Source organism: Palaemon carinicauda, chromosome 10 (assembly GCF_036898095.1).
Source record: "Palaemon carinicauda isolate YSFRI2023 chromosome 10, ASM3689809v2, whole genome shotgun sequence".
Lineage (NCBI taxonomy): Eukaryota > Metazoa > Arthropoda > Malacostraca > Decapoda > Palaemonidae > Palaemon > Palaemon carinicauda.
Window position 1 is genome coordinate 74149401 of NC_090734.1, and position 12998 is coordinate 74162398.

At 34.3% G+C, this 12998-nt stretch overlaps 2 protein-coding genes across 7 annotated transcripts in view; both read right to left on the reverse strand.

The window, feature by feature from the left end:
* Positions 1–12998, reverse strand: part of LOC137648632 (protein tramtrack, alpha isoform-like) — a 363704-nt gene that overhangs the window by 26311 nt on the left and 324395 nt on the right. The window contains exon 5 of one of the 6 annotated variants that reach the window (XM_068381604.1): positions 5242–5842. The exons of 4 other annotated variants lie outside the window; for them this stretch is intronic. In XM_068381604.1, coding sequence (XP_068237705.1) covers positions 5573–5842 — 270 coding nt within the window. In that variant the 3' untranslated portion in view covers positions 5242–5572. Of the gene's footprint in view, positions 1–5241; positions 5843–12702; positions 12988–12998 lie in introns of those variants that run through there. One more of the 6 variants, XM_068381605.1, reaches the window with a different exon arrangement.
* On the reverse strand, positions 10584–12640 carry LOC137648638 (zinc finger X-chromosomal protein-like). The gene is made up of 2 exons (XM_068381628.1): positions 12494–12640; positions 10584–12209 (listed from the first exon to the last, which is right to left on the reverse strand). Exons 1-2 carry the CDS (start codon positions 12509–12511, stop codon positions 11907–11909), a joined length of 321 nt encoding a protein of 106 aa, XP_068237729.1. The 5' UTR covers positions 12512–12640; the 3' UTR covers positions 10584–11906.

Consider the following 12998-nt stretch of genomic DNA (forward strand, 5'->3'; position numbering starts at 1 on the left):
TAGGTCTGTGTCTTCTTCAATTGCACAAAAAAATTGGCTTATTGAGAAAGTCTTACAAGATTTTCGGTGATCAATCTATTCTGAAGGAGTGTTTTAATTTTTTCATTCTACCTTGTTTTGAGTATTGTTCTCCTGTCTGGTGTTCAGCTGCTGATTCTCATCTTAATTTGTTGGACAGAAACTTACGGTCTATTAAATTTTTTATTCCTGATCTAGATATTAATCTTTGGCACCGTCATTCAATTAGTTCATTATGCATGTTGCATAGGATTTTTCATAAATCTGACCACCCTTCACATTCAGATCTCCTTGGACAATTCTATCCTGTTCGTAATACTCGACAGGCAATTAATTCTCATAGCTAGGCCTTCTCCATCATGAGGCTCAATACTACACAGTATTCTAGAAGTTTTATTCCAGCTATTACCAAGTTGTGGAATGATCTTCCTAATCGGGTAGTTGAATCAGTAGAGCTTCAAAAGTTCAAATTTGGTGCAAATGTTTTTATGTTGACCAGGCTGACATGAGTCTTTTTATTGTTTATATAAGACATATCTGTTTTTGACGTTGTTAATAGTTTATATAGGACATATCTGTTTTGACGTGGTTACTGTTTTTAGAATGATTTATTGTTAATTTATACTCATCATTTATTTATTTCCTTATTTCTTTTCCTCACTGGGCTATTTTTCTCTATTGGAGCCCTTGGGCTTATAGCATCTTGCTTTTCCAACTAGTGTTGTAGCTTGGCTAGTAGTAATAATAATAATAATAATAATAATAATAATAATAATAATAATAATAATAATAATAATAATAATAATTCACAAATGCACTTGTCCACTTACTGTGGTATTATTATTATTATTATTATTATTATTATTATTATTATTATTATTATTATTATTATTATTATTATTATTATTGGAAAAGCAAGAATCCACAAGCTCTAAGACTCCAACAGGGAAAGCAGCCCATAATGGAAATGAACAGAGGCATAACGAATAAACTATTTATGAGAAATAATAAAATATGTATATATATATATATATATATATATATATATATATATATATATATATATATATATATATATATATATATATATATATATATATATATATACACACACACACACACACACACACATATATATATATATATATATATATATATATATATATATATATATATATATATATATATATATATATATATATATATACAGATTGGCGATATGTAAATTAACTCTACGATACTACGAGACTCTTCAAGCTCTTATACAGGTAAGCATTTGCAAGAAGTTTGAACTGGAAGTTTCACAAATTCAATTGGAAGTTTAGGATGATAATTCCGCAATATAGTCACATACGGAGTAAAACTTCATATTACGTTATTTATCAACCCTAATTTATGGCACAGACAACTCTCTCAAATTAATTTTGCTTCATAATATAGTTATAAGACCAATTCATTTTTTTTCTTTTTTTTATTTTACGGATCCCATTCCCTCGTAAAACTCTCATGAGCCCATTTTGTCATAGAATAATCTCATAAAAGTAAGAGCTCTTCAAGTTTACAAAATTTAGATTCTCGTGTGAAGGTATTTATTAATATACTTTATATAAAAAAAAATTATTCCTTTAGTTGTACTAGATACTTGAGTGATATTCAAATAAACATAAATACGACTCTGTCCCGATATCTAGTAAAGTTCGTGATCTAAGCGTATCTCTTGACTGTAACTTGTTTCTCAATGCCCAAACAGATAATGTAGTAAAAACTGCTAGATATCATCTTATAAACATTACTTTTATGAAATTTTTTTTTTTTTTAAATGAAAATAAAAAAGTACCTGGATGAATATTCGGTAAAGAAACTTGTGATAACCTGTGTTATTACCAGGACTGACTACTGTAACTCCATCTATTACAATTTACCACAAGTGCAACTTAAGTAATTACAAAACAATAGAGGAGCAAAACTGATAAAAGGTGTCCCACTTCGAGAAATGATCACTCCTACATTAATTGATTTACACTGACTGCCTATCAGAACGAGAATTGAGTTTAAAATATGTACAATAACCTATTAGCAGCCAACAAAGTGTAGACACAAGAATAGTTACCAATGGTTTCAAAATATTGGAACCTAGATACATGTCTACTGTAGACTCTAGAGTCTAGACTCTAGACTAAAGCCTTTAAATATGCGGCTCCCAGACTAAATAGTAAGTTCCCACGAGACATCCGAATGATTGAAGATATTAAGACTTTCAAGAGAAAACTTTCTTACTCTGTGAGTGCTTCGATAGTGACAATTTATCAGTAAATGAACAATACGCGATGTGAAATGTTGAATACTTTCAAACGAACATGATAAACTGAATATGGAGGGAATAGGGTTCCCTGTTGTATAGGACCGGAAAAAACAGCCCTTAAAGTAAAGTAAGATTTTGATGCGTTGAGTTTGTTTAGATAAATTACAGTACAGTAGGGTAAGGAGGGGGAATTTCGACCAAAAGGTGAACACCGACCGATTCCTCCTGTACAATAACTATTTCAAATTTCGCTCCACCAAGCACAACAGAATTTCCATGCGCATCAAGCACCACGCAATCAATAGATTCCATCGATCACAACACCATTGTTTACCAGATAAGAAAATATTTTTTCAGGAGTCTTTCCCACCACCATAAACTCAGTTTTATTTTCATTTAATTTTAGTTGTATGATTGCCATCCATTCCCTAACACTGTCAAAAATTCAGTTTAGAGATTCAGTATTGTCGTCTATATCATTTATAGAGAAGTAAAATTGTGTATCATCTGCAAATAGTTTGAACTTCACACCATGCCTTTGTAGTATTTTCGATAGACCAATAGTATAGACACAGAATAAGATTGGTCCCAGTCAAATCCCCTGAGGTACCCGTCTGTTTAAAGGTTCATGTGATGAATAAAGTTTCCAATAATTTCTGCCAACCAAATATTCTTTCAGGTATTCGCAAGCTTGATCTCCAATACCGATGGACCGTAGCTCATTTAGTAATATTTCATGCACAACTGTATCAAAAGCAGCACTAAGATCAAATAATATTAAAATACATACCACATTTATTTCCATCCTTCATTTCCAGCACATCATTTACAACAGAACAGATGGCTGTCTTCGTAGACTATAGTTTTCTGTAAGCAGACTAGTAGTCTGGCAAAGCTTCTATTTCTTCTAAATGACTACTAATTAGTTGTTCAAGAATTACGTATTCTAGCAATTTCCAAATAAATGATACATTCGAAATAAGTCTATATGAACTTCATTTCTGATAATCTAGAACACTTTTCAGAACCGATGTGACTATAGCCATTTTCTCAGATTTGGGAAACTTACACTCATCGATACTTGTATTTGCTATTCTCATAATTATAATCATCTCAATGAGTACACTGAATTCTTCAAAGAAGATACTAGCATTTCTTCTCGGAGGTTTGTAAACTGTTACCGTGAATATTTTTTTCTTTTTGTAAATAAAGTCTAATTCTATATATTCAAAGCTTGTTACACTAGTTCTCTTAAACATTTTGAGATTTGAGTAACCTTTATGAATGAAGAGTCTGACATCCCCACCAGACCTACCCTCTCTCGGCATGTGAAAGATGTGTATGTGTGGGGGGGGGGGGGGTAGTGTCATTTCAGTGATCTTAGCCTTGTCAAAGTTTTTTAACCATGTTTCAGATAAAGCTAGTATGTCCAAATATTTCCCGTTTATCAAGTCTCAGATTTTAATCGTTTTATCACTCACAGACTGTATGTTTACATAGCCACAGTTTATGACATCCTTAGTATCCATGATGAGTGTTTTATGCCAGTTCTTTCAATTACGAGTCATAAGCTTTACAATTTCTTGAATTCACTTTGTGGTCATTTGGTTTGTTCAACTTTGTGCAGTTTATACACTTTGACTGTTGTGAATTACAGTCTTTGGTGGAATGTTTTTCTGAACATTTCCCCGCAGGCTTTATCATCAATCTTTTTCAAGATGTCCATACCTCTGACAATGGCAGCAGGTGATCACGTGGTAGGCTACTTATCACATATGTTATAAGTATCCCATCGTAACATAACTTTATCACCATTATCATGAATAGCCTTCCGAACTTTAGAACCACATTTCAACAAGTAGTGGGTAGTCCCACCTGCAGCACTTTTCTTGAATACCACAGACTTATCCTCTCTTCTATGTTTAGGATTTGTCCAGGCAACGATTTCTTTGAATCAAAGCATTTACAACTTCATCTTCATCATTGTATACATTGCACATCATTATTTTTGGTTTTAGTTTTCCAATTTTTCTCGCCTCGGTGTCGACAACCATTTTCTGAATCTTGTTTGCTGCTTCCTCTCTGATCTTTTCGTCAGCAAAGTCTACAACATTTCCATTTGAAGTTGACCTCGTATTCAGAATTTCAATGTTCAACTTCATTTTATCTGTCAGTGATTTTAGTTGCATTAGTTGATTTAATTACCAGTAGATTCTGTTTCTTAACTTTGTCAGCATACGTCATTTTCTCTGGTTTTTGGGGTCCATCAGTGTTTTAAAGCGTAAACTTAATTTATTCCATATCCATTGCTAAATTATCAACCTTCTCAGTGAGATCAGTGGTCTGGGTGGAATTTGCTGCCTGTGCGCTAAGCTCGGCAGTTTAGCAATTTTCTTATTACGTTTATTAAAATCAACGTATTTCATTTTCAGTACCTCCTCCAATCTTAATATAATTATCTTAGCTATTCTGGCTTCATCAAATTTATTACGTCTACATCACTTATGTTTGTCACTATAAACACACACTTCTTGTGGCAATACCTTTTACATTCACGTCCTATCCACTTTTTTGAGTCTCCCTAGTAGATCCACATTGAGGACAGCCCAGACAGTCGGCCATGATGTACTTTTACTTCTCACTTTAGTCTCTCCATGAGATTAACTAATATTTTCAAAGATTTCACAAACTAGAAATATAACCTAAAACACAGCCCAGGATGAGTATTTAACAGAGCTCCGCGGAACACGTCTTAAAATGGGTTTGAATTTTAACATTTTAAATTTATGTATCGCCCTCTTTAAAGTTAAAGCATTTTGACGTCTTCCTGGAGAACATAATGATTCGGCAATGCATCTTCATTCTAGCATATTAATAATCTTGAAGAACTTAGAAGTGAATAGGAAAATGATGCCACTAGATTATAGCTCTTATGCTGATAAACTTATTTTTATTTGTAAACGCATCCTAAACGTACAATTTTACAACTTACTCTGACTAAAGAATTTCTTCATACAGAAAAAAAATTACTCTAACTACTTAACAAAAGTTTAAAAGGCAATACAACATGACACAATACTAAAGATATAAATTATATTTAACACAATATGAATTCTCCTCTTTTCTCTTCAAGAAACCACCTCTGTCATAACCAAATCTTTAGTATTAAGGTTTTTGAGACGATTGAAACTTCATAGAGTAGAGTTCTAGCATAATTGCAATATAAATATGAAACAACGGAACAACCAGTCTCTATGAGCTCTCCCCATGGTGTTGCTTGGCGTGGACGGCCAAAATGTGTTTCGTGACGTCAAACTTCTGGGCTGCAGCATAAGAGCAATGGGGACAACTGTACGGCCTCTCGCCCGTGTGGATCCGAATGTGGCGCTGAAGAAGCCAAGGCCACCGGAAGATCCTTCCACAATAAAAGCAGCGGGCTCCTCTCCCACCCGCAGCAGCAAGGAGGCTTTGTTGGGCAGCCTCGCTAACACTGCCATCCCTGGTTCCTCCTCCTCTTCCTCCCTGTGGGAGAACACGAGGTTGAATGAAGATGGAATCTCGCGAAAGGTTTTGGATTTATCTTTTCAAACCAACTTTTTCTTTTCATGCTTAAGAAGCATCTCAGCATTACAGTATTAACATGCACAAAACAATGTAAAATGGTGGGCAAAGGAGACGACAAGTTAGTTGAACTACCTTCAATACAAAATTCATGTTAGTTGGTATAGATAAATAAAACAAAACAGCAATAACATAAATCAGACTAAAGAAGTGAACCAATGCCTGCCAGTCCCTAACTCAACAGATCTCCCTTGGATGGTTTGATTTCAACATCTTTCATATCAGTGGACATACTGTATGTTGTACAGTACTGTTTATGTATGTGTACAACAATTGAAAATATATTGTATATGTATGCCACTGATAAACCTATGACCAATGACATACCTGTGCAAAGCTGTATACTGAAAACTACATTATTCTTCAGAGGTTTATCCTTATTTCAACGATCGATGAATGAATGAATGTGGCAGTAGGCATCCTTGTAGTTTTTTCTAGTAAACTCTTAAAGATAGCTTACAGCACTTGAGAACAATATACACACAGTTTATATATATATATATATATATATATATATATATATATATATATATATATATATATATATATATATATATATATATATATATATATATATATATATATAAATATATATATATATATATATATATATATATATATATATCACTTTGCCTGCATGTTTTAACATTTGTAAGAGCAGACCTTCCATTTCCAAAACAATTTGTAGGAACTTGAATAATCCCAGTAAAAAGTTAATGAGGTTATGCCAGTTCAAATTACTAAAGGGTAAGAAGGCATATTGCATGTCTTGCTGACATCTATTGCCTTTTACATCTTAGTATTCATTACATTATAAACACAGCTCTTTCTTGTACACAAATACTCACACAGAGAATTAAAAAAAAATGATCATGTTGGGTCTGAACTTTATCAGTAGGAAGCATTCAAGTGCTACTTTGTACTTAATAAAATTTTTCAAAAGTTTAAACTCGTAAATAGTCGTGCAATCATTCACTAACTCAAACAAATACAAGAAAATGAACAAAATCATGAGATGCCTAACCCAATAATAGGAAACCAAAAGTAAAATTACAAATTATTATTATTATTATTTCTTGGTAGGAGACCCTCCTTCAAACAGGTGGAGTTGAATACTATGGCTGCATCGGCAGAATTCAATTTCTTGTCCAATTTCTCGATTCTACGGACAATTCTCTTTTCAGGGTCGCGATCCACTCCTGACTTTACCTGTTGTAATTTTCGAGTATTACTTGTACTTGTATTAATTACATCCAGCCTTAACCTGAATTGTATTCTTCACCCACCTGATGAACTTCGCCAACTTGCTAGCTGAATGTAGCAACCCTGAAAAGAGAATTGTCCGTAAAATCGAGAAATTGGACAAGAAATTGAATTATGCCGATGCAGCCATAGTATTCAACTCTACCTATTATTATTATTATTATTATTATTATTATTATTACTAGCTATGCTACAACCCTAGTTGGACAAGCAAGATGCTATAAGCCCAAGGGCTCCAACAGGGAAAAATAGCCCAGTGAGGAAAGGAAATAAGGAAATAAATAAATGATCTGAGAAATAATAAACTACTAAAAAAATATGATTTAAAAACAATAACATCAAAACATATATTTCATATATAAACTATAAAAACACTTATGCCACCCTGTTCAACATAAAAACATTTTGCTGCAAGTTTGAACTTTTGAAGTTCTACTGATTCAACTACCCGATTAGGAAGATCATTCCACGACTTGGTCACAGCTGAAATAAAACTTCTAGAATACTGTGTAGTATTGAGCCTCAAGAATTACAGCATGTGTAGTATTACGAACAGGATGGAAATGTCCAGGAAGATCTGAATGTAAAGGATGATCAGAATTATGAAAAATCTTATGCAACATGTATAATGAACTAATTGAACGACGGTGCCAAAGATTAATATCTAGATCAGGAATAATAAATCTAATAGACCGTAAGTTCCTGTCAAACAAATTAAGATGAGAATCAGCAGCTGAAGACCAAACATGAGAACAATACTCAAAACAAGGTAGAATGAAAGAATTAAAACACTTCTCCAGAATACATTGATCACCGAAAATCTTAAAAGACTTTCTTAATAAGCTGATTTTTGTTCAGTTGAACAAGAGACACACCTAATGTGATTCTCAAAAGTAAATATTCTATCGAGAATTACACCTGGAATTTTAAAAGAGTCATATAGAGTTCATTTGTTAGGATTTAACTCCATGCCCCATAATTTGCACCATGCATTAATTTTAGCTAAATCTCTATCACGAGATTCAGCAACCCCAGATCTACATTCAGGAGATGGAATTGATGCAAAGTCTGTAGCATCATCTGCATATGCAACAAGCCTGTTTTCTAGGCCAAACCACATGTCATATGTATATAGTATGAAAAGTAATGGGCCAAGAACACTACCCTAATGAACACCAGATATCACATTCCTATATTCACTATGGTGCCCATCAACAACTACTCTTTGAGATCTTTTGCTAAAAAATTCAATAATAATGCTAAAAATCGACCAACCCACTCCCAACTGTTTGAGTTTGAAAACAAGGGCCTCGTGATTAACACGGTCAAAGGCACCACTAAAATCAAGGCCAATCATACGAACTTCCTGACCACAATCAAGGGATTTCTGTACAGCATTGGAGATTGTAAGAAGGGCATCACATGCTCCAAGGCCTTTACGAAAACCAAATTGCAAACTAGGGAACAGATGATTAACCTAAGACGTTTTGCCAGAAGACCTTAAAAACTTTAGATAATAAGGGAGTTATGGAAATTGGGCGGTAATCAGTTGGACTTGAGCTACCACAAACACATTTACATAGAGGAGTAACATTACCAATTCTCCAACGAGTGCTAACTTGCACAAAAAAAAAAAAAAAAAGATAACTTTGGAGCTAAGAAATCTGCAGTTTTTATAGAAAAAAAAAAAGAAAAATGCCATTTGGGTCTGCACCTCCATAAGCATCAAGGTCCATCAACAGAGCTTTAATTTCACGAGATTTAAAAGTTAAACTAGTTAGTTTAGCCTCAGGAAAACAGGAATGAGGAAAATAAAGTTTCTCATTACTTTTATTACTGTTAAACACATCAGCCAAAGGGGTTGCCTTTTCATTTGGATAGTGAGTGACTGAGCCATCTGGTTTAAGTAAAGGATGAACCGTTGCATCTACACCAAATAGTGCGGATTTAAGGGTATTCAACCACTTATGTTCCTGGGTTGTACCAGAAAGGGTTTTCTTTTATGGATATATTGTATTCCTTTTCAGTTGAAGCATAAACTCTCAGAGCAAAAGCTCTAAGCTGAGTATAGTTAATCCATGTCAAATCTGATGTGTTACCCTTCCAAAGATGATAGGCCTCCTGCTTCTCCAAATAAGCGCGTCTACAATCGTCATTGAACCATGATTTGTCCTTCACTCGGTACCTTGGCATATGAGAAGGGATACACCTGTCAATTATGTTGACTAGATTCTCATTCAGAGGGAAAAAAAGGATCAACACTACTATACAACTGTGAGCAATTCAAGCGCAAAAGATCATTCAAAATCCCATCCCAATCAGCTTGAGATTTCATATAAATCTTACACAAGTATGATACATCAGGGACAGGCTGCTCAATCTTTACTACTAATGAAATCAAGGCATGGTCAGATGTCTCAACTGGAGATCCAACCTTACTTGTTATAATGCCAGGGGAGTCGGTGTATACGAGGTACAAGCATAACAGTATATCATCAACAGTTAGTATCCATCAAGTTCCTCTTCCCTTTTCAGCATTTTCCACACACACACCCTCCCCTTAACCAGCTACCTACTATCCATTCTCATTTCAACTAAATCCTTTGAAGCTTTTCTTTGATTTATAGCAAAACAAGTTTTCTTCCCACTCTTCTTTCTACCATCATAAGAAAATAACACTATATTTGTCATTCAATCCATCCAATCGTCTTCATCTATTATCTTCCTATTTGACATACTTTGAAGGTTATACTTACAGTTTGGTAAGTTTGCAGGCCAGTTTGCTTATTGGTTAGCACTCATAAATAAAATGGTAACCACGGAGTTCTAATACTTGAAAGTGTGTTCTCTAATGGCATCAAGTAGGTTAGGACATTAACTTTTGAGGACCTCTCTCTCTCTCTCTCTCTCTCTCTCTCTCTCTCTCTCTCTCTCTCTCTCTCTCTCTCTCTCTCTCTCTCTCTCTCTCTCTCTCTCTCATGCAGGCAAGGTGATGATCATGGCCTAGATCTCTGACATACCTAATATAAAATCAGAAGTTCAAAAAGTTAGTTTTACAGCAAGATGGAAGGAAGCGGGACAATTGGTTCGTACAATCAGACATTTCCAAGAATGTTTGCTATTGGTCCAACTTACCTCCACTGATTTCTTTTTTGCTTTTCTTCACTAAAACTCTTAAATAATATACCGGTACATATCAAAATCACCAACAGTCATCACAATGTGAATAATTAACAATAATAAAGACAATTTCACTTATTGGTAATCACAATGATTGCAAAGGACAGGAAAGTCAAGTACTAAAAAATTAGTTTTATTTACCATTACAAGTTATGAATAAAAGTCTACAAAAGGAAAAATTAATTCAATTCTTTATCAGGAAACCTCAATGTAAAAAAATCACCGTAACTTAAATGTAGAGATAGTTCAATGGCTTCTGTTTCTAATTCACACACAATTTGAAGATTTCTTAGAATACTTAAAAACCTTATTTCTTGTTAATTGGTTTCAGTAATTAAAACAAATATTTATATCACCGTCATTAAACCAAGAAAAATTAATTTCCATGAACTGTTTTCAATAAACCTTTGATGAACCCTTCAAGTTGTCATCTAACGAGAAATGCTAAATCTTATTCCACCATAAATGAAAACTACAATGTTTTTATTTGGATTAATACATCAACATAGAGAAGTATTTGATATCCGAAATGTTTAGCCATTTAGCCCTGAAAACAAATTGAATAACGAAAATATAGTTCAAGTGGCCATGCTTTGAAAACTTTGCATTTTGCTTTAATTTGGTAATGAATAAATTGCAGTTAATAAGATGACCCTATTTCTGAATTAGCCAATTAAATTCTATTAGTGTACACAATGTCTCATTAAATTACTCAAGCTAACAAAAACAGGACAATGCACAAAATAAACTTATCATCACTTGGCCCAAAACAAAAGACGTCTACATTAACCTTACATTTTCTAGTCCTTTTCACATCTTGATATAAATATAAATGTTACAGCAGATTTTTCGGTACACTTTATTCAACACTTTTTCTTTTTCCTGTATTATCTTAACATGCAATATAAAACTAGTTCTCCACTAGCCTTTGTCAAGTGTTGTGTGTGAGTATAAAATATCTGTGCCTTTGTTATGAATGTCTATAATACTGTAGAGTATATTGAAAAAAAAAGTCATCAATCTATAGTTATGAATAAGGAAATGGTAGGTTTGATACACAGTACATGTGCACACAAACACTCAATAATAACCAAGAAAGCAACCTGATCATTCTTTTAAATATCAATATAAATGTAAGTACAATGCTTTATTTCTAGTTTGATTACAAGTACAGTACAAGAATTCAATTACAGGGGGACTTGAGGAATTTCCTTTTAGATAGACATAGCCTATACTACGGATAATGTAACTTGAATGTTTTAACTACAGTAAAGGAAAAGTTAAGTTTCTTTTTATGATAAAAAAATAGAATTAAAGGGCATCCCACTGGTAATAGTTCCCAAACAGAAAGTGTAAGAACATAAACACACGCACGCCTTTTATTACAACTGGTATAACAAAAGGTATTGCTCTAAAAGGAATAAGCAAGTAATATGATCCTAAATCAAACACTGTGATGAGAAAATCAAATCTCCAAGTGATCAAAACATATTTACTGTATAGAATCAAGTGAAAACATCATTCAAGGTGGGGTTTCTTCTGCCACAATCACATTTTGGTGTCTATGGAACACATGACTTCGAATCATCTCTTTGCGATTTGCTCTGTACGGACAGTAACGACATGAGAACGGCTTCTCGCCTGTGTGAGTACGCATGTGACGCCGTAACAGCCACTCCCAACGAAACTTGTGACCGCAAATGTAACACTGAATGCTCTTCAATTCCTTCTGTTGTAACATGAGATGTTGGTGTTGTAGTTGACCCTGCTGCTGGTGTTGTTGCTGCTGCTCCTCTCCACCAAACAGCAACTCATTCATGGCAATCTGCGAGAGGAAATACCACACCGTCAGTGAAACTTCTCTAGTATTTTCATCATTATAAATAGCCAATGTGTCATCTCTGGTGCCATTGTATTTTCCCACATCCTCAGTATGTTGAATAACCCAAAACATGATTGATGCAAAGCTTTGATTAGCCTGAAAGACATTGGATAGCTTATTTTGTAGCAATGATTGTATCACATGCCTATTAAACCCACACTAACTAATTCATAAAAAAATAAAAATCGAAATAAAGAAAAAGACCGCATCAGTAACACGACAATTACCTTTTCAAAAGCAAACATGATGGCGGAGGAACAATCTGACAGAAGCGACGCAAAGTACCGAAGATATGAACGAAATCAAAGGCAAACTTTATTCACCCTCCTTTCACATCTGGAAGCCACTTATGTCACAAGTAAATTTAAAAGTTCTATTAAGGTTTATGATGCCAATGAAACTTAATAATAATTAAAATATCAGTATTATAAAACTGAACCACCATTCACCACTATGGGCTCTTCCTATGGAATCGCTCAGGATGCAAAGCCAAAATGTGTTTCGTGACGTCAAACTTCTGGGCTGCAGCATAAGAGCAATGGGGGCAACTGTAAGGCCTCTCGCCCGTGTGAATCCGAATGTGGCGCTGGAGGAGGCAAGGCCATCGGAAGATCTTTCCACAGAAACTGCAGCGGGCTCCTCCTCCACCACCAACAACAGCGAGGAGACTCCTTCGGGCGGCTTCGCTGACACTTCCTTCTCTACTTCCTCCTCCTCCTCCCTGTGGGGGGA